Source organism: Macaca mulatta, chromosome 4, assembly GCF_049350105.2.
Source record: "Macaca mulatta isolate MMU2019108-1 chromosome 4, T2T-MMU8v2.0, whole genome shotgun sequence".
NCBI lineage: Eukaryota > Metazoa > Chordata > Mammalia > Primates > Cercopithecidae > Macaca > Macaca mulatta.
The window spans coordinates 16,343,065-16,365,761 of NC_133409.1; the positions used below are offsets into that span (position 1 = coordinate 16,343,065).

At 42.7% G+C, this 22,697-nt stretch overlaps 1 protein-coding gene and 1 long non-coding RNA gene across 2 annotated transcripts; both read left to right on the forward strand.

The window, feature by feature from the left end:
- Window positions 1-275: 275 nt before the first annotated feature.
- Window positions 276-9,421, forward strand: MFSD4B (major facilitator superfamily domain containing 4B). The gene is made up of 4 exons (XM_015137571.3): window positions 276-675; window positions 3,220-3,388; window positions 4,785-4,901; window positions 6,528-9,421. The coding sequence occupies exons 1-4, from the start codon at window positions 625-627 to the stop codon at window positions 7,730-7,732; spliced, it is 1,542 nt and encodes a 513-aa protein (XP_014993057.2). The 5' UTR covers window positions 276-624; the 3' UTR covers window positions 7,733-9,421.
- Window positions 9,422-20,822: 11,401 nt separating this feature from the next.
- LOC144340265 (uncharacterized) lies at window positions 20,823-21,664 on the forward strand. Its single transcript, XR_013416169.1, has 2 exons — window positions 20,823-20,959; window positions 21,477-21,664. It is a non-coding gene; the product is annotated as an uncharacterized LOC144340265 (long non-coding RNA).
- The last annotated feature ends 1,033 nt before the right edge of the window (window positions 21,665-22,697 follow it).

Below are 22,697 nucleotides of genomic sequence, written 5' to 3' on the forward strand. Positions count from 1 at the left end.
GGGGAGCCGGCGCGAGGAGCTACGGTGCAATTCTTGGCCCATTTTCCTCATAGTGGTTTGGCGCATTTTTACCTCTTGATTCTCTGGTCCCAGGCTGCAGCTTCAGCTCGCTCCGCCATGGGGCGCAAGTCCGGCAGCCTCTGTGGGCTCAGCTAAGTATGATGCCTAGGCTAGAGAGCCACGTCCGGTCTCTTAGGCAACCATATCAACTTCCGGCTTGAGGCGCGATCCCTGTTGGCGAGAGGCCACATTTCCGCCACGTGACCCGCGCATGCGCCTGCTTGCTGGAGGGCTAGCGTCCGTTGATCCGAACACCTGCTGAGTTCGGAAGTTCGCTTTCTCTGCCCCGGCTCGGGGCGGTCCGCTGGGAGGTGGCGCCCGGAGGGACAGCCGTGCCTCGGGGCGGGGCCGGTGCTCGTCTCGGAGCTCCAGAGGTTCCGCTGAGAAGCACGGCGGCAGCAAGACGACTTCTCCGGAGCCGCCGAGCTGGAGTTGGAAGTGGAGCTCCGTGGGGCCGGGCCCCAGGCTGCGGGGCAGCGGCTCCTGCAGGCGGAGGCCCCGGCGGAGAATGAGCCGGAGCCGGAGGTGGTGGTGGTCTCCCGGCAGAGCGGTGCCACCGGGAGCATGCTGCGATGGTTCACCACCTTCATGCTGTTTGCTTCCTTCCTGGGGCTGGTGAGAGCCGGTTCTGCAACCCTCCCAGGCCGGGACCTTCGAGTCTCGCCTTCGCCACTTGAAAACTGACCTTAGGCGTGTTACCTAATCTGTCTGGACTTCAGTTTCATTATCTGGAAATTGGGCACAATTCTAATCTTGGAGGGTTATTGTCAAGTGCAAAATAGATTTTCTGAATACGTTTTTCAGCTCCAGCAAGGCTTTTTTTTTTTTTTTTTTTTTTTTTTTTGACGGGAGTCTTGCTTTGTTGCCCAGGCTGGAGTGCAGTGGCGCAATCTCGGCTCACTGCAACCTCCGCCTCCCGGTTCAAGCTATTCTTCTGCGTCAGCCTTCCGAGTAGCTGGGATTACAGGCGCCTGCTACTAAGCCCAGCTAATTTTTGTATTTTTAGTAGAGACAGGGTTTCGCCATATTGGCCAGGCTGGTTTCGAACTCCTGACCTCAAGTGATCCTCCCGCCTCTGCCTCCCAAAGTACTGGTATTACAGGCGTGAGCCACTGCGCCCGGCCCAGCAAGCCTTCATACGGCTCCTTGGTGGAATGGGAAGGTTGCAAGAAGGGTTGCCCAGGTCTTTGGCCGCTGCTCTGCGCACCCACCCACTCAACCCCCAAATTATTACACAGAAAAACTACTTTTCTGGAATTTCTTCCTGGGAGTCTAACCAAATTCAGCCAACCGCTTAATTTTGCAGATAAGGAACTAGGCCCGGAGGGGAAAGTGACTTTCTGGATCACACAGCTGGTTAAGTGATAGAGCCAGAAATACGTGTCTTACTCTGCCCACAGTCCTATTTGTTAATAAAACCAACCTTGAGATTCTTAAATGTTTTTCTTGGAGCAAAGGGCAAGCCTAGAAGCGCCTTTTGCCAAATGCCTGGGCCACCGCTCAATTCACTTTTCGGAAACCTCCTTATCACTTGATAATTATGATCCTGGGGGAGTTGAGAGGATGAGTCCTCCCAAGAGTCTTTTGTGGTCACTTACCATCTCAGGGACTCTGAGCTACAATTGTTTCTTAGAGTATTTTGATTGGGGGCGGTGGGGAGGGGTGAAGAAAGAAATCACTTCGGACTTTTGGTGAGTTGTCACTGACTGTCAGGTCCTGTTGTGAATCCTTTGAAAACATTACTTTGATTAGATTCTGTGCTCAGGCTTCTCTCGAAGTACTAGGTGCTTGCTGTGCACCTGGGCCCACGTTGGTCCTTAGTCTTGGACTGTTATGGGTTGGGCAGGGGCGCACCCCATGCATTTAGAGCAGAGCAGGGCAATTAGAATCAGTTATTCTGGAATTGTAGACTGATTGGAAACATTTTTTTCTCTAAGTGTCCAGTGAATTTCCTCTGAAAGTCAACTGTAATCCTTAGTTCTTGCTGACCCTGCATTGTCTTTGAGTGAAGTTTTATTGTTAGAGTCATTCTATATTTGGGCGTGTAATATTTTCTAAGCAACCTCTACTGACTAATTCTGATGGCTTGGAAGAAAAGTGTGAATTTTGAAACATTTAAATTGTTTATCTCCTGTATGTTTTATATGTGTAGTTCAGGGGAAGAACCCCATGTGCATCCAGAAGTATTGCTGTTTAACAACATAAAAAACAGGAATCATATTTTGATGTCTTGATCAATGTTTTGATGTTTTCCAGTGGCTCAGTCAGAACTCAACTATAGTCTCAATCTCAGGGCTTAAGCGATCCTTCCATCTCAGCCTCCCTAGTAGCTGGGACTACAGGCATGTGGCACCACGCCTGACTGATTTTTTTATTTTTATTTTTGTAGAGATGGTTGCTTAGGTTGCTCTCAAAATCCTGAGCTCAAGCAATCCTACCACCTCTCCCTCCCAAATTGCTGGGATTACAGGCGTAAGCAACCACGCCTGACTTAATTTAATTAATTATGATTTTTTTTTTTTTTTCGAGACAAGAGTCTTGCTCTGTTGCCCAGGCTGGAGTGCAGTGCTGCAGTCTCGGCTCACTGCAACCTCTGCCTCCCATGTTCAAGCGATTCTCCTGCGTCAGCCTCCCAAGTCGCTGGGACTACAGGCACCCACCACCATGCCCAGCTAATTTTTTGTATTTTTAGTAGAGATGGGGTTTCACTGTGTTAGCCACGCTGGTCTCAAACTCCTGACCTAGTGATCCGCCTGCCTCGGCCTCCCAAAATGCTGAGATTACAGGCATGAGCCACCGTGCCCAGCCAATTTAAATTTTTAACACCCAAATTCTTATTTGTGCATGTAGTGTATTTCAAAATATACGAAACCATTTCAAGAATAGTTTTAATACATTTTATTAATACAGAGTAGTATTTTAAAGGTATTGTTCAGAAAGGAAACAGGATTGCAACAAAAAAAATTGTTTTAAAAATTGAGAGGTGTCAAAACTTAAAAAAAAAAAGAGTTTTAGTCAAAACTGAAAAAACAGTAGTCTAATTCCCTATATCACATTTTAAATCCCAGACCCTCCACCCCTTTTTTTATAGTGGAAGAAACTACCACATAGTCAGACATTATTTTAATAAGTAAAAACTTTTGTCTTTTTAAATTTTAGGGATTGAGTGTTGCTATCGTGGGACCCACGTTTCAAGATTTGGCAACAAACGTGAACCGAAATATCAGTAGCCTGTCTTTCATTTTTGTGGGTCGTGCCTTTGGATATTTGAGTGGCTCTGTGATTGGTGGATTGCTTGTTGATGTCATGAATTACTTTTTACTTTTGGGTAAGTAAATGCTAATTTTAGCTTCTTTATGACTGTCGGGGAATTTACAAGTTGTCCTTGAAAATATGAAAATACTAGCATGCAGAATGGTTGGCAACTGAAATGGATAGTGTTTAGGTGTTCTCAATGGCAGTTGAGTTTCCCTGGTACCTGCTTTCACCTTGACAGAGGGAATCTGTGCTGGGGCCCTCTGGAAATTTCGATTAGCTCTAGAATGTGTTAGCAATCCTTAGCCTTCCCAACCACTGTAATTTAGATACCACTCCTGGATCACACACTGATTGTCCAAAAAACTCTGCTTATCAGGGTTTAGCGCAGATTTCCTGGGGTCACTGCAGATTAGAATGAGCTCCTTGAACCTGCCCAGGCTACACGCTGGATTGGGAATGAAGAGGGAAGGGGGGTTGGGTGGACTGATGTAGGCTGTTTTTGTCCCTGCTGCCCCATGTTGTCGTTGGACAACCCCAGAGTGCTCTGTCTCACCCTGGAATTAGATGGCAAAGCTTCTTTTTTTTTTTTCGAGACAGGGTCTCCTCTTCCTCTGTTGCCCAGGCTGAAGTGCAGTGGTGCGATCTCTGCTCGCTGCAACCTCCACCTCCTGGGCTCAAGCAATTCTCCCATCTCAGCCTCCCAGTTAACTGGGACCACAGGTGCATGCCACCATGCCTGGCTAGTTTTTGGATTTTTAGTAGAGCCAGGGTTTCACCTTGTTGCCCAGGTTGGTCTGGAACTCCTGAGCTCAAAGGATCAGCCTCCCAAAGTGTTGGGATTACAGGTGTGAGCCACCACACCTGGCCTGGCAAAGCTTTTAACATATACCTTTTTTGAATAAATTGGAATATTTAGAGAAAATTTAGGTTAATATGATAAAATTCTTTGGAAGCAAGAATAATAATTTGTTATTGTAATTAATAAATAATCCCTCTTATTTCCAAAGTGGGTTGAAAGAACATATTTCTTGTATTTTCCTCTCTACTTCCCAAACTAATTTATTTAGTAAATTTTACTACAAACTACTGTAGTAATTGCATTTTATTTTTGTCTTTTTAATATTTTTCCTCATGTCTAAAAATTCCTGATAGTTTCTTAAATGTGAGTCATTTCAATTAATTTTGGCTTCTCTCTTTTGGTATAAAACTTGGCCTTATGGTATAATTTACAGTTTGATTACTAGCAATGCTAGAAACGTATTTGTGTTATAATTATTTAGATTTCATAATCCATAAAGATTATAAAAGATTCAAATGAAATAACCACTTTTAGAAGCAAAAACTCTGATCTACTCATTACCTAATTTAAATTTGACCTGATTTTGCATGTTTGGACATTTATGATGTTGACTTGATCCATGACTGCATGGATATTATTTTTTATAGCTGACTTTTTACCTTCCCAGGAATCTCAATGTTGGCTACCACAGTTGGTCTTTATCTTGTTCCTTTTTGCAAGACAGCAGTGTTACTCACTGTCATGATGTGTGTCTTTGGTACTTCAATTGGCATTCTGGATACAGGTTAGTGAGCTCTTACAACGTCATCTCTGGGAGTAGGGACTTTCTGCTAGAAGAAGTACAGCAGATGATATTCAGCTATCACTTGCAGTGCCCCCTAAAATGACACATACCTACTGAGTTGGTCATGAGTCACTCAGAATGAATCACCCTTCTAGCAGCTCTTCTTACCAATTAAGGGGACTGTTTCTGAGCAGCCAACTCTGAAATGAACTTAAAGAATTTTGTTCTATGAGCGATAGTTGATTTACAGTGCCCAAACAGGGAAGGGCCCCTATGTGGGTAATTACAGTGCAGGTGAATAGGCTTTCATCTTGGGTAGAACTTTATCATGCTAGTATGGGAGGAATTGGTGGTTTAATAGGTTAAACCAAGTTTGGAACCGTTATTTGGCTGTGAAAGTATAGAAGCAGCAATCCAACTGGACATGTACCCTGACTTCCAAGCCAAGAGAGATCTATGGTGTGGACTAGGCTCTTTTTCTTTTGTGTCCCCAAAGTTCCTGTCCTCCTGCAGTAGATTCTTTGCCCTATCGTCATGTCTTTTAAAACCTACTAAATAACTGCCAGGTGGTTCACGCCTGTAATCCTAGCACTTTGGGAGGCTGTGGTGGGCAGATCACCTGAGGTCAGGAGTTCAAGACCAGCCTGACCAACATGGAGAAACCACATCTCTACTAAAAATACAAAATTAGCCAGGCGTGGTGGTGCGTGCCTGTAATCCCAGCTACTCGGGAGGCTGAGGCCAGAGAATTGCTTGAACCCAAGAGATGGAGGTTGTGGAGAGCCAAGATCATGCCATTGCACTCCAGCCTGGGTCTGAAAACAAACAAACAAACAAACAAAAAACCTACTAAATAACATAGGTGACATTTGTTTACTCCCTAAAACCAGCTTTCTATCCCTCCCTTCCCTGCTCTCCTGTTACGTGATCTGTTGGGGAAATATTTTGTTTTACTTCAGGCTTAATGTGGTTATGAAATTATAGGGTAAAATTATTTATTTATCTGAAAATATCTGTTAAAAAAAAAGAAGATAGCCCAAGATGTGCTGCTTCTTGCCTTTCTCCTTCTAGATATTTAGATAGTATAAAGTCAGATGCTAAACGGTATCCTTGTTTCCTCTAATGGGCACACTAGAATCTTGGCGTATTCAGGTTCCTGGACGTGCGTTTTGCATCTGTTACATACGTAAGTAATTTTCCTCAAGTGGCTCCCAAGAGCAAGTACAGAAAGCTTTGGTAATCTGGCTACTAGCTGATGAGAAAATTTTGCCTTTTAAATGTATATTTAAAATATTAATAAATATGTGAGTATTTCTTCCCCAGTCTGATGTTAGAACTTTATTATAAAAAGCCTCTAGCTAATGTGCTTGGCTCTAGGAGGTAGTAGTCTACTAGACTGTAGAATTCGATTTGTGAGTATGTGATGTTATAATGCCTAGAGTTGTCCGATGGTAGTGGGTTAGAGTTCCTTACTCAGAATTGATTTAGTTGCAGTGTTTGATAATTAGAATATTATATGCTTGTACTGTGTAAAATAGACTCACTCCTTTCTGATAAGTGAACTTTTTTTTTTAAGATAAGTTACTGTGTCTAACTTAAATAGTTTTTTCCGTCTTTCATTGACAGGTGGTAACGTCCTTATCTTGGCTCTTTGGGGGGACAAAGGAGCCCCACATATGCAGGCCTTACACTTCTCTTTTGCCTTGGGTGCCTTTTTGGCTCCACTGCTAGCGAAACTGGCATTGGGTCCGACAGCGTCTGCTGAAAACTGCACGGAGTCTGACTTTCATCATCCTGCACTCAACCGATCATCTGAGGCGGACTCAGAAGCTCTGTTTGGAGTACCTAATGATACGAATTTACTGTGGGCTTATGCTGTTATTGGTACTTACATGTTCTTAGTTTCTGTCATTTTGTTTGGTCTGTTTTTCAAGAATAGCTCAAAGCCGGAAAAAACAAGAGCATCTGCTCAGACATCTCGAAGAGCAAAATATCACAACGCCCTTCTTTGTCTCCTTTTTCTGTTCTTCTTTTTTTATGTTGGAGCCGAGGTAACATATGGCTCTTATGTTTTCTCATTTGCAACCACCCATGCTGGCATGAAAGAAAGTGAAGCCGCTGGGTTGAACTCCATCTTCTGGGGGACATTTGCAGTCTGCAGGGGCCTGGCAATCTTTTTTGCTACCTGTTTACAGCCTGGAACCATGATTGTGTTGAGCAACATTGGCAGCCTGACTTCATCTTTATTTCTGGTGCTTTTTGACAAGAAGCCAATTTGTCTCTGGATAGCAACTGCAGTGTATGGGGCTTCAATGGCAACCACATTTCCCAGTGGTATTTCTTGGATTGAGCAGTACACGACCATCCATGGGAAATCTGCAGCGTTTTTTGTAGTTGGTGCTGCCCTGGGAGAAATGGCTATTCCTGCAGTCATTGGAATTCTTCAAGGAAAATACCCTGATTTGCCTGTAGTTCTGTATACCTCTTTGGGAGCATCAATAGCCACTGGTGTTTTATTTCCTGTGCTATATAAATTAGCCACTTCACCTCTTGATCACCAGCGAAAAGAAAACAGAAAGAGTGAGGACCAGAAAGCTTTGCTTTCTAGCTCTGGGCTAAATGAATATGAGGAAGAGAATGAAGAGGAGGATGCAGAAAAATGGAATGAAATGGATTTTGAAATGATTGAAACGGATGATACAATGAGGCATTCTATAATAGAGACATCTAGAAGTAGTTTGACGGAGCCCACAGCTGAAATCTATAACCAATATCCATCAAATGCACTGGTGTTTGAGTCCTCTCCTGTTAATACTGGCAGTTCCATATGAAGCACTTGCCAGAAACCAGGACAAAAGGGACTAACACTTAGAGAAGATGGATTACTCACTGACATCTTTGAATAATTGCCACTTCTAAGGAGGTCATTTAGAGCAGAGCATTAGCAGATTTTCACCATGCTTTGGGGATTAAAATTTTTAGGTCCAAATTGTAGCAAATGCTAAAAAGTTTTGAAATGTTCTGTAATTCCCAGAGTCTTCCATAAGTAACTGAATGGTCTCATACACATGCAATAGGATCTTGTTATAAGGCTAGTATTTCACGTGTGACTGATCAGGAAGTATTTTATGGTCTCCACCCCTCAGAGCATGCAAAGAAGGCATTTGTTTTTGAGAAGGTGGGTATTGTTTTCATAGAATGAGACCATGTAGGAGTTGAATTGATTGGTTGAACAAATTATCAGGTATCAATATTTTTCCAGGAAAGTTGAGAATAGTTTCATAAAAGAGAAATGGAGACTTATTAATTGCTTTACCTTATCTGTAGGGTTGGATCAAAGAATGCTAATGACTCGTTTGATTTCTCATTTCAATGAAGAGAACACAGAGCAGGGCCCAAGGGGCCGGGCTTCAAGCCTGGACTCCTAGCCCTGCACTCTGTCATTTAACATAGGCCTTGTTTATCTGGCCTCCTGATCTGTGATTCTAGAAATGAAAATGAGATGATTTCCAAATTGGGAATCCGTAAGTTTTAAAGTTTGTGCAAAATGTCTGCTAGAAATTAGTACAAGTGACAGCGCATTCTTCATTTCAAATGAAAAGTGAAACCAAAATGATAAATAGCTTTAAGAATGTGCTAATGATAAATGATTACATGTCAGTTTAATGTACTTAATGTTTAATAACTTATTTGAATAATTACCTGAAGAATATATTTTTTTAGTACTGCATTTCATTGACTCTAAGTTGCGCTTTTTGCCCCCATACTGTTAACATCTCTGAAATCAGGACATGTCTTGAAAGTAATCATTTAACATTGTGACAAAGTTTAATTGACAGTTTTTTCCCATATGTATATATAAAATAATGTGTTTTACAATCAGTGGCTTAGATTCAGTGAAATACAGTTATTTCATTCAATTATGGAGATGATACTATCTTTACAGACATTTTAAAAAGAAGTTATTTTTATATGCTAATATTCTCTGTTCAAATGGGATTTAGAGACACTGTGTTCTAATTTTAAGAGCTGTTTCAGTGTTACTAGATTAGTAGTAGGGCTGTCGATGGGGTCTTTCGAGGTCCTTTGCCTACCTTAGGAACAGAGGCTGGGTCTGAGCCTTGCTCAAGATTAGCTCTTCACCAGGTCTGGGTGGTAATCATATCACAGTTACTGTAAACCGCTCTGCAAGTGTAATTTACAGTGAGGCACAGCCTTTTCCAATGATTGGAATACTTGTGTCACCCATCCAGGCTTTCTCTTTCCTGAGTCTGAAGTACCTGGGAAACCAATTAGAAGGTGACTTGGTGACCTAGAAGTCAAGGATCAGAAAGGGTACTTCATATGTATATGGCAGAATTGGTGCAGGTGATCCTTTGAAAAATGACTAGAATTGATGCAATTTTGTTTACTTCCTCCAATTTTATGCTGAATAACTTCTCATTTCTACCTGATTGGAGTAGGCTTGCTTTCTCTTACTTAATTTCTATAAATTTGCCGTTGTTTTGTCTTAAGTAAAATACAGCGTCTTTCTTGACCATGGCCCATTCACCTTATATGCCTGCTACAGTCTTGGTTCATGTCATGACCTAACAGCTTTGGAGAGGGCGGTGACGTTAATGGTAAAAACCCTCTTGCTCTTTTTATTTATTTATTGGGGGTGGGGGACAGTGTCTCACTCACTCTGTCGCTCAGGCTGGAGGCAATCGCGTGATCTCAGAGCTCACTGCAACTTCTGCCTCCCTGGTTCAAGTGATTCTTCTGCCTCAGCCTCCTGAGTAGCTGGGATTACAGGCGTGCGCCACCATGCCCAGCTAATTTTTGTATTTTTAGTAGAGGGGGGTTTCACATGTTACCCAGGCTGATCTCAAACTCCTGATCTCAAGTGATCTGCCCACCTCAGCCTCCCAAAGTGTTGAGATTGCAGGCATGAGCCACTGTGCCCGGCCCTTTTGCTCTTTGTATGGTGTACTTTTCCCTTAGAACTTGGAAATTACTTCTGCTTCACTTACTGCTTTTTCTCAGGTTGTTGGAATCTAGGCAGTAGCAGTTACTTGGCAGCTAGGAGGCTTGCTAGAATAGGAATTCCACCTTCTGCATTTACTGTTACAGGGTAGAAGATGCAGCTCAGGAAGAGAAGGATGATAAGAACATGGCAGAAAATCTCAAAATCCACACTGGAAAATTCACTATGGTTCCACAAACCAAAATGTGAATGGTCCTATGAGATCATAGGCGTTGTTAAAGTTCCATATTGGAAGGAAAAGACTTAGTGCAATTCTAAGAGTTAGCGTTCAGTTCTTAGGTGTCTGCTGATACCTAAGTAATTAATACCCAAGTGTTCTATTGCTGGGTAACACATTACCACAAATTGAACACCTTAAAACAACAGACATTTACCATCTCACGGGGGCTGCTTCCGTACAGGACCTTACTCTTGTAGACTGAGGTCCGTGTTTCTTGCTGACTCTCAGCTGGACACCGCTCAACTTCAGGAGGCCTCCCACAGTTCTTGTCATGTGGCCCTCTCACAGATGCCTCTCGCAACATGGCAGTTTCTTCAAAGCAAGCAGGAGAATCTCTAAATGAGTCTTGTATGACGTTATGTCATTATGGGAATAACATCCCATCACCTTTGCCGTATTCTAGTGTCTAGAAGCAAGGTAATGAGTTCCACCCAAACTCAAGGGTAGAGGCTAGAACACGGATGTGACTCACTGGGGGTCACCTTAGAGCGTGCCTGCCACACACAGGTAGCTGCAAAATAGAGATTCTCAAAAGAGCTAAAAACTGAGCTAAGAGCAGGACATGACGGCTCACACCTGTAATCCCAGCTACTCAGTTTCTTGAGCAGCTGGGACTACAGTTGCATGCCACCTTACCTGGCTTTTTTTTTTTTCCAGAGACAGGGTTTCATTTTGTTGCCCAGGCTGGTTTTAAACTCCTGGCTTCAAGCAATCCTTCCGCCTCAGCCTCCCAAATGCTAGGATTACAGGTGTGAGCCACCATACCCCACCCTGTGACTATTCTTGTATATTGCTCTTATGTCTTCCTTTGCTTGGATTTTTAATTGCAGAATGTGTTTAGTAGATTCTGTAAATTTATTGCAGCTTGCCTTTGATACATTTGGTTATGATTTAGTTAACGGGTGGCCTGGAGGAATGTTTTGAAGTTAGATGACGGGCCGGCTTTTAGCTCAGAATAACTTTTTTTTTTTTTTTTAAAAGAGTCTTGCTCTGTCGCCCAGGCTGGAGTGCAATGGCACAATCTTGGCTTACTGCAACCTCCGGCTCCTGGGTTCAAGCGCTTCTCCTGCCCTAGCCTCCCGAGTAGCTGGGATTACAGGTGTGCACCACCACGCCCAGCTAATTTTTGTATTTTTAGTGAACACGGGGTTTCACCATGTTGGTCAGGCTGGTCTTGAACTCCTGACCCCGTGATCTGCCTGCCTCGGCCTCCCAAAGTGCTGGGATCGCGGGTGTGAGCCATTGCGCCCGGTCAGCTCAGAACAACTTGTTGAGATTATATGATGCTTTTCCAATAAAAATTATTTAATTTTGATAAAATATACTTAATGGAAAATGTACCTTGTAACATTTTAAATTGTACAGTTCAGTGGCATTGAGTATATTCACATTGTTGTACAACCATCACTACCACTCATCCACAGAACATTTTTTACCTTGCAAAACTGAAACTCTGTGCCATTAAACAATAACTGCCATTCTACGCCCCCATCCCAGGCCTTGGCAACCACCATTCTACTTTGTCTGTCTATGAATTTGACTACTCAGAGTACTTCATGTAAGTGGGATCATACAGTTTTTGTCCTTTCATTACTAGCTTCTTTCACTTAACATAATGTCTTCAAAGATCATCCTTATTGTAGCATGTGTTAGAATTTCTTTTCTTTTTAAGTCTGTATGATACACCATTGTATATACATACTACATTTTGTTTATTCATCTGTCAATGGACATTTGTGTTGCTTCTACATTTTGGCTGTTGTTAATACGCTGCTGTGAACATGGGTGTACAACTTTCTCTTGGAGATCTTGTTTTCAGGTCTTTTGAGATATATACCCATAAGTGGAATTGCTGGATCTTATGGTAATTTTGTTTTTAATATTTTGTTGTGTTTGTGTTTTTGTCTTAGATTTTTTTTCCTTAAGTTTTTCCAGAAGAGAGCAGCTGTAGGAAGAGAATAGAGAAACACATACTTTTAAAGTACTGTCTCAGACTTTAGGCCCATTATGATCGTGTCAGTAGGACCCATGTACCGAATAAGTGAACTCAAAGAAAGGTTGTGTCCGGCAACTACCTCAAAGTTTTGTTATCTCTGCTTGCAATTTTTGTTTAGTCATTGAACAAGTGCTTGAGGGCTTACTGCATGTGAGGCTCTGTAGACTAAGTATTAATTAACTTTCTTTTTTGTCCTTGCAGTAGCAGGTACAGCTTTGATCTCAGTTTTCTGCCAAATGAATGGTTCTGTGTTTTGTGCTCATTCATTTACAAACAGAGATCCTTCTGACCACCTTGGAACCAGAAGGTGTATGGTCAGAGAACTATAAATGGGCTGTTCTCTGCCTCTCTCACAGCAGTTCTGCCCCTCCTTGGGACCACTTGTTTTCTGCATTCCTGGCCCATCCTCTGTGTATCTCTGGTCCCAATTCCAGAGGAAACCTGTTTGACTTGAGTAGATGCCATTGCCCTTATTGGGCCTTGCCTCAGGAGTTGCTGGTTAGCCTATGAAGGGGTTCCCTTTGGGTTGATGACATTGCTCCCATCTAGAAAGTGGCTACTTCTACCCTCCTACTCCCACCACTCTGTTGATGAGCTGTTATCATCAAAAGAGAATTTCCACTGTCTGCTCTGTACCAGAGAAGTGCTAGGCTTCATAAATATTGGTAATGGATGTCTGAATGGGATGCAGGTTGGCAGGCCCTGGGATGGATGGCCTGGTTCATCTGCCTCAGAACTGGAAAAACAAAATCACACCAAACTGCAGACTTTTTTGGAAGAGCATATTAGACAAGGTTTGTGGACTGTTTGATTTTTACCAAGAAAGAAAGCTTTCTCCTAAGAGGGTAAGATTTCTACTTGAGTGAACTCTTAAGAGGAGTGCCAGTTTGCAAGAGATATTACAGTTCTCATCTGTGTGGACCAGAAAGTTTTCCAAATCCGTGCATTTCAGTTATCTAACAGATATTTACTGAGCATTTACCATGTTCAGTAACCAGGGCCCTGGGAATGTAACAGAAGGCAGATAAGATCCTTGCCTTCACCAAGCTTATATTTTTCTATTTCAAGTAAAATTTGCCATGACAAGATTCCTGTCAGCAGAAGAGCCAGTAGCTCTTTACTGTACTAGGTTTTGCCCAGTTTTAGAAACGGAAAGTAGCGAAACTCTTGGCTCCTTGGTGTGTGTTTTTGTTTGTCCATTTCTAGTGCTTGTATATGTCTCGGGGGGTAATTTTTGATTTAGAGTTTTGTAGAAATTACTTGGAACCATGTAGTTGAGGTGAATATAGGTAAGAAGGCTTAAGAAGCCTACAACAAAGGAGTCTGACACCAACTTTTGAGATTTATTCAGTGCAGCCAAGAGAATATATTTATGGTCAAACTAGATCTTGGATTACAGTTCCAAAGACCCTTGGGCTGACAGAGCAGGTTCTCATTTCTTAGCCCTTTCCCTTGTCACTTGCAGTGAACTCTGCCCCCAGGAGCAGAGTATCCAGTTCTGTGTCCAAGCACTCTGTGAATCTTCACCCTTGTTGAAGAAACACTCAGAGACAGAAGCATTTAGAAAAGGAAAAGTTTACCTGCAAAGAGAGCAAGAGAATGACTGGCTTGCCAAATAAAAAACGTAAGTATTTGAAGGAAAAAATTAAAAACCACCAAGGTTTCTGAGTTTGCATTAGACTGTTCATGGTGGAAAAACAGTAACTGCCTCACGTAATTATTATATTCACAAAGGTATGGCAAATCTTCAGACGTAGTACAGCAAAAACCAAGGATAAAATTTCTTAGGGAGTCCGGGTTTACGGGAAACATTCAAGGTTTTATTGTTTTTTAGATCAGAAACAGTTAGATTCTTATCTATCATTTTTGTTTTGTCTCAGGGTGCAAAGTCTTTCTTTTCTGTTGGTGATTGATACAGTTTGGCTGTGTCCCCACCAAAATCTCGTCCTCAATTCCCGTGTGTTGCTGGAGGGACCTGGTGGGAGGTAACTGAATCATGGGAGCAGGTCTTTCCCGTGCTGTTCCTGTGATAGAGATCTGATGGTTATTATAAGGGGGAGTTTTCCTGCACAAGCCCTCTTTTTGCCTGCTGCCATCATATAAGATGTGAATTGCTGCTCCTTGCCTTCCGCCATGGTTGTGAGGCCTCCCCAGCCATGTGGAACTGTAAGTCCAATAAACCTCTTTTGTAAATTACCTAGTCTCAGGTCTGTCTTTATCAACAGCGTGAAAACACACTAACACAGTGATATAGGAAGTTCTTAGTCTTACTGAAGCAGAGGAAAGTGACATTTTGCTTCTACACCCTCCAGAATTCATAAGCTCAAGAAGGAAAGAGGACCCAAGGGAAAAACGTGATTGCAAAATGTGTTCTTGTCCTCTGCCCAAGTGATTAACCTTTACTCTAGTGGTTTTTAAACGTGGGTGCTGTTAGAATCACCTGACAGTGTTTAAAAATGGCTGATGCCCAGCATTTTAACTTAAATACCAATTTGATTGGTCTGGAGTGGATTTTGAGTATGGATATTTAAAAAAGTAACTCCTCCTCCCCAATCCCCCATAATTGTAAGGTGCAGCCAGGATTGAGAACCACTGCTTTCATCAGTGCACAAAACTGGATCTTCTACTGGTCACAATGGTTTTTTTCTTAGGCTAATTTACAGATTGATTAAGTTATGCTGCTTTTGTAGATCCTTGAAATTCTGTGCACTTTCTTAAAGGAAAACTGGAGAGGAAGAGATCTCCTGTATTCTATTCCCTCCACTGCTATTTGGTCCAATGCAGGAAATAATCAATGCTGTTGTTTGAAGTCCTTCCTAAAACAAAAGCTCAGATCTTTTGGAGCTTGCCCTTCTAGGCAGGTTTTCACCAATCAATTTTGATTTGGGGGGCTTACAGGGGTAGGAATGATCTTGTAGGTTTATTATATCTGAATTTAAGACCACTCACCTAGGCTGGGTGCGGTGGCTCATACCTGTAATCTCAGTGCTTTGGGAGGCCAAGGTGGGAGGATACCTTGAGCCCAGGAGTTCAACACTTCAGTGAGCCATGATCACACCACTGCATGAGCGAGACTCCATCTCAAACAAAAAATAGACTACTCACTGTTTACATAGCTCTGGACCATATAAAAGCTTGTTTGAATAAAATATTGATAACAATAGTGATGTTGGTTGAAGATTCATGTTTCAGTTTCACTGATTTTGAATTGATACATAATAGTTATGCATAATTATGGGTTCCCTGTGATAATTTGATACATGCATACAATGTGTAATGAGCAGATCAGGGTAGCTGGGATATCCATCACCTCAAATATTTATCATTTCTTTGTGTTGGGAACATTCCAAATCTCTAGCTATTTTGGAATATACAATAAATTAGTGTTAACTGTAGTCACCCTACTGTGCTATCAAACACTAGAACTTATTCCTTCTGTCTTAACTGTATTTATGTTTTTGCTAACCAACCTGCTGCCCTCTGCTCTGTCCCGTACCCTTCCCAGCCTCTGGTAATTACCATTCTACTGACTACCTCCATGAGATTAATTTTTTAGCTCCCATGTCTGAGTGAGAACATGCAATATTTGTCTTTCTGTTAAGTGAAATAACTCCCTTAACATAGTGTCCTTCAGTTTCATCTGTGTTGCTGCAGATGATAGGATTTCGTTTTATTATGACTGAATGATAGTCCGTCATGTATATACCACATTTTCTTTATCCATTCATCTGTTGAAGGACACTTAGGTTGATTCCATATTTGGTCATTGTGAATATTGCTGCAGTAAACATGGGAGTGCAGCTATCTCTTTGATACACCAATCTCCTTTCCTTTGGATATATACCCAGCAGTGGAATTGCTGCATCATATGGTAGTTCTATTTTTAGTTTTTTGAGGAATCTCCACACTGTTTTATGTGGTGACTGTACTAATTTACATTTCTCCGACAGTGTAGGAGCATTCCACTTTCTCCACATTCTGGCCAGCATCTCTTTATTTTCTGTTCTTTTGATTATAGCCATTCTAACTGGGGTGAGGAGATATCTCGTGGTTTTGATTGCATTTTACTGATGATTAGTGATGTCAGGCATTTTCTTTCTTTTTTTTTTTTTTCATAATCAGTTTCTGCTTATCCAGAACATTTTTCATTACATGTTGGCCACTAGTACGTCTTCTTTTGACAAATGTCTATTTAGCCAGCCATGGTGGCTCATGCCTGTAATCCAAGCATTTTGGGAGGCTGAGGCGGGTGTATCGCCTGAGGTCAGGAGTTTTGAGACCAGTCTGGCCAACATAGTGAAACACTATCTCTACTAAAAATACAAAAAATTGGCTGGGTGTGGTGGTGGTCACCTGTAATCCCAGCTACTAGGCAGGCTGAGGCAGGAGAAGTGCTTGAACCCAGAGGCAGAGGTTGCAGTGAGCTGAGATCATGCCACTGCACTCCAGCCTGGGTAACAAGAGCGAAACTCCATCTCAAAAAATAAAAATAAAATAAAAGGTCTATTCAGATATTTTGCTTATGTAAAAATCAGATTACTTGGTTTGTTGTGTTGTGTGTTTTTGCTATTGATTTGTTGAGCTCCGTATGTATTCTGATTGTTAATCCCTTGTCAGGTGGGTAGGGTTTTTTTGTTTGCTTTTGTTTGTTTTTGAGACGGGGTCTCACTCTGTCACCCAGGTTGGAGTGCAGTGGCACGATTTCAGCTCACTGCAACCTCTGCCTCCCAGGTTCAAGCCTGCCTCAGCCTCCCTAGTAGCTGGGACTATAGGCGTGTGCCACCACACCCGGCTAATTTTTGTATTTTTAGTAGAGACGGGGTTTTACCATGTTGACGAGGCTGGTCTCAAACTCCTGACCTCAAGTGATCCACCCGCCTTGGCCTCCCAAAGTGTTGGGATTACAGGCGTAAGTCATCGTGATGGGTCGTTTGCAAATATTTTCTCCCATTCTGTGGGTTCTTTGTTGATTGCTTCCTTTGCTGTTCGGAAGCTTTTTAGCTTGATGTAATTCCATTTGTGAATTTTTGTTTTTGTCACCTGTGCTTTTGAGGCCTTACCCTCAAAAAGTCTTTGCCCAGACCAATGTCTTGAAGTGTTTACCCCTGTTTTCTTTGAGTAGTTTCATAGTTTTAGGTCTTATATTTTAGTCTCAAATCCATTTGGACTTAATTTTTGTATAGAGTGAGAGGTGGGGGTTTAGTTTCACTCTTCTGCATATAGATCCCCAGTTTTCGTAGCACTGTTGTTTTCAGAGATTGTCCTTTCCCCATTGAATATTCCTGGCACCTTTGTTGAAAATGAGTTGGCTGTAAATGTCTAGATTTATTTCTGGGTTCTCTATCCTGTTCCATTGGTCTATGTATCTGTTTTTATGCCAGTTTCAGTCATGTTTAAAAATGAGTTTGGCACCTCTACCTCAGAAATTAGTCAAGAATATGTCCAGAGTTTAGAATATGAGTGCTTCAAAATTTATGTGATGGTTGTATTGGGTTCCTAAAATAGGAATAGTATTTGTACTTCACATAGGCATTTTGAAAATGACATATAAGTTCTCTAGTGATATCTAACATCTTTGGTAACATCCGGTCTACCGAAACAGCTGTTACTCACTGCATGTCTTAGTAAATGTTTTACTTGAATAATAATTTCCTAATTGAGATATTATAGATGTTTCTGCTTTAGAGTGGAAAAGTTTTCAAATTGCATGTCAGGCAGAAATTGAGATCCTTCTCCTGACTTCCCTTCCCTGCAGGGCCCAGCAGCTGAAAGCCTGCACTTAGTGGCCACAGCCCTATTTGTACTTGTTTAAAACAACTATAGTGATAATCTGGTTAAACAATTCTAACTTGGAGCATGAGTCAGGTGTTTCCCCATGTTCCCCATAAAACCTCCCTACCCTGCTTTACACTTTCTGAGTCTCAAACACTTGGTGTATGAGAGCCAAGTGAAAGGGGAAACCCCTTATTTACCACCGTGAGCACATCAGGAGAAAGATCCAACCTCAAGATTTCATTTACCTCCCACTGGGTCCCTCCCATGACGTGGGAATTGTGGGAGCTACAATTCAAGGTGAAATTTGGGTGGGGGCACAGCCAAACCATGTCATTCCATGCCTGAAATCTCATGTCCTCACATTTCAAAACTAATCATGTCTTCCCAACAGCCCCCCAGAATCATAACTCATTTCAGTATTAACTCAGAAGTCCACAGTCGAAAGTCTCATCTGCGACAAGGCAAGTCTCTTCCATCTATGAGCCTGTAAAATCAAAAGCAAGTTAGTTACTTCCTGGATACAATGCAGGTACAGGTGTTGGGTAAATACAGCCATTCCAAATAGGAGAAATTGGCCAAAACAAAGGGGCAAAAGACCCCATGCAAGTCTGAAATCCAGCAGGGCAGTCAAATCTTTTTTTTTTTTTTGAGGCAGAGTCTCGCTCTGTTGCCCAGGCTGGAGTTCGGTGGCCCGATCTCAGCTCACTGCAAACTCCGCCTCCTGGGTTTACGCCATTCTCCTGCCTCAGCCTTCCGAGTAGAGTAGCTGGGACTACAGGCGCCTGCCACCTTGCCTGGCTATTTTTTTGTATTTTTTAGTAGAGATGGGGTTTCACTGTGTTAGCCAGGATGGTCTCGATCTCCTGACCTTGTGATCCACCCGTCTCGACCTCCCAAAGTGCTGGGATTACAGGCTTGAGCCACACATGCCCAGCCAGGGCAGTCAAATCTTAAAGCTCCAAAGTGATCTCCTTTGACTCCATGTCTCACATCCAGGTCACTGATGCAAGAGGTGGGTTCCCATGGCCTTGGGCAGCTCCGCCCCTGTGACTTTGCAGGGTATAACTTCCCTCCTGGCTGCTTTCACAGGCTGGCATTGAGTGTCTGTGGCTTTTCCAGGTACATGGTGTAAGCTGTCAGTGGACCTACCATTCTGGGGTCTGGAGGATGGTGGCCCTCTTCTCATAGCTTCACTAGGTATTACCCCAGTAGGGACTCTGTGTGGGGCTCCCACCCCACATTTCCCTTCCATACTGCCCTGGCAGAGGTTCTTCATGATGGCCCCGCCCATGCAGCAAACTTCTGCCTAGGTATCCAGGCATTTCCACATACCCTCTGAAATCTAGGCGAGTTTCCTAAACCTCAGTTGTTGACTTTTGTGTACCTGCAGACTGAACACCATGTGGAAGATGCCAAGGCTTGGTGTTTGCACCCTCTGAAGCCATGGCTGGAACTGTACATTGACCCCTTTTAGCCATGGCTAGAGCGGCTGAGAAGCAGGGCACCAAGTCCCTAAACTGCACACAGCAGGAGGGCCCTGGGCCTGGCCCATGAAACCATTTTTTCCTCCTAGGCTTCTGGGCCTGTGATGAGAGGGGTTGCCGCAAAGATCTCTGACATGACCTAGAGACATTTTTTCCATTGTCTTGGGGATTAACATTTGTCTCCTCGTTACTTATGCAAATATCTGCAGCCAGCTTCATTTTCTCCTCAGAAAATGGGTTTTTCTTTTCTGTTGCACCATCAGTCTGCAAATTTTCCAAACTTTTGTGCTATGTTTCCCATTTAAAACTGAATGCTTTTAACAGCACCCAAGTCATCTCTTGAATGCATTGCTGCTTAGAAATTTCTTCCACCAGATACCCTAAATTATCTCCCTCAATTCAAAGTTTCACAAATCTCTAGAGCAGGTGCAAAATGCCACTAGTCTTTTTGCTAAAACATAGCAAGAATCACCTTTACTATAGTTCCCAAGAAGTTCCTCATCTCCATCTGAGACCACCTCAGCCTGGATTTCCACATGATTATCAGCATTTTGGTCAAAGCCATTCAACAAGTCTCGAGGAAGTTCCAAACTTTCCCACATATTCCTGTCTTCTTCGGAGCTCTCCAAACTGCTCCACCCTCTCTGCCTGTTATCCAGTTCCAAAGTTGCTTCCACATTTTTTGGTATCTTTATAGCAGCACCCCACTCTACTGGTACCAACTCACTGTTTTAGTCTGTTTTCACGCTGCTGATAAAGACATACCTGAGGCTAGGTAATTTATAAAGAGAAAGAGGTTTAATGGACTCACAGTTCCACGTGACTGGGGAGGCCTCACAACCATGGCGGAAGGTGAAAGGCACGTCTTATGTGGCTGCAGCAAGAGAGAATGAGAGCCAAGAGAAAGGGGAAATCCCTTATAAAACCATCAGATCTTGTGAGACTTATTCACTACCAGAGAACAACACAGGAAAGACCTGCCCGCATGATTCAGTTGCCTCCCACTTGGTTCCTCTCACAACACCTGGGAATTGTGGGAGCTTCAAGATGAAATTTGGGTGGAGACACAGCCAAACCATATCACTTAGGAAAAGATATAAGTGGGAAAGTTGAAGCTGAACTTAGTGGAGAGAGACTAAATGACCATACTCTCCCTTGTCTTATCTAAGCAATTATAATAAATGACACTCCAGGTGTCCTTCCTTGACTGCTGCCATCTCTGCTTTCAGTGACGAGTTTACAGCTATGCACGCTGCTCTGGCAGAGATCCTGTAGATACTTTGCCTCATGCCAGATAATGCTGGGCAAACCTTGACCTTTTCTGGCTCCTTCTAAAACAGCACTCTAGAAGTCTTGCCACTGGGCAGGAGAGGATTGGATTTCAAGCTCCTAACTATGTGATATCCAAGTTTTGTCCCCTGTACTTTCCATGAGGAAGCAGGGGCTGGCTCTGTCATCCCACTCCTACTTCATCTTCATGGATTTGGTCAGGCATGAGCATAGACTTAATGGCCTACCTTTGACCACACCACTCACTGCTAGAGGCTCCCTGGAGCGGTAAGGATGGAGTAAGAGACTATGGTTCACAAGGACAGACTTGAGGACTAGCCGGGGCGCCTCTGTTACCTCCCACTGGCTTGGAGAATGGTATTTTTCTATTTGCTTGTGACAGCGGGCACTTCATTTTCCCTCCTTTGGGAAATTTGAATGGATCTGGTAGAATGAGTGAAGAAGCCCATATGTAGTGTGGGTGGTGGTGGAGTGTGGGATCTGGAGTCTGTCTGCCTGGATTTGAATTATGACTCTACCGCCTACTACCTAATCTTATTGCTTAATCTCTCCATGCTTCAGCTTTCTTGCATGCAATTGGCTGTCAGATTTAAATGAGATCTTTGTAAAGCAATTAGCATATTGCCCTATATATATTATTATGGGCTGAATTTTGACCCCCTCAAATTTATATGTTGAAGCTCTAATCCTATGTATCTCAGAGTGTGACTGCATTTGCAGATAGTGTCTTCAAAGAGGCAATTAAATTAAAATGAGGTTTCTAGGGTGGGCTCTCATTCAATAGGACTGGTGTCCTTGATAAGAGGAGGAAATTTGGACCCAGACAGACACAGAAGGAGACCAAAAGCGATGATACAGGGAGAAGACGGCCATCTACAAGCCAAGGAGAGAGGCCTCAGAAGAAACCAATGCTGCCGACGTCTTAGATTTCTAGACTCCAGAACTGTGAGAAAATAGATTTCTTTTGTTTCAGCCTCCTAGTCTGTGGTGCTTTGTTATGGGAGCCTTATAGACAACCTTATAAACAACATTATAAACAACCTTATAAACAGCCTTATATACTTACTAAGCAAACAATATTCGGTGCTATAACTATTATCATTATTGGCCAGGCACGGTGGCTCAAGCCTGTAATCCCAGCAGTTTGGGAGGCCAAGGTGGGTGGATCATGAGGTCAGGAGATCTAGACCATCCTGGCTAACACAGTGAAATCTCGTCTCTACTAAAAATACAAAAAATTAGCTGGGCGTGGTGGTGGTCGCCTGTAGTTCCAGCTACTCAGGAGAATGGCGTGAACCCGGGAGGCAGAGCTTGCAGCGAGCAGAGATTGCGCTACTGCACTCCAGCCTGGGCAACAGAGCAAGACTCTGTCTCAAAACAAACAAACAAAACCCAACTATTATTATTATTCCCAAGGCACTCAATCAAGAAAAACTAAAACCAACCACAAAGGGAGGAATTTTAATCAGAAAATAATGCTCACAATTTTAGTAAAAAAGACTATCCACAAAAGGGAAGTAATAAACATTTTTCGTAATTGTTACGGCTGGGAAAACCAGGTGGGACACCCTAAGCTAATGAGGTTATGGGCCGTGAAAACACTTAGTTGTCCTGGCAAGTCTGGGAAGATAATGCAGCTGGGAGCTCACCACACTGCTTGGGGAACTCTGTTGGGGCTCCATGCAAAGAATGACCTCCAAAGGGACTCTAATCAAGCAGCCTTGATAGCTGCAGTCCAGTAGCAATAGAAACAGACACAAAGTTGTTTTTATTATAATGGGGGGTAATATATTCATTTAGTAATAAAATCAAATAGTACAAAGGTGAATTGAAAAGTGAGCTTACTCACTTTTGACCCCCCAGCCTTAACCCCCACTAAGGTAACCACTCCCTTTTGTGCACCTTCCAGAGATATCAGTGCATATACAGAAGTGTGTTTATATGTGTGTGTATAATATACATCTCGTCTGTTTTATTTTAAATTTATTTTAGTTGACAAAATTGT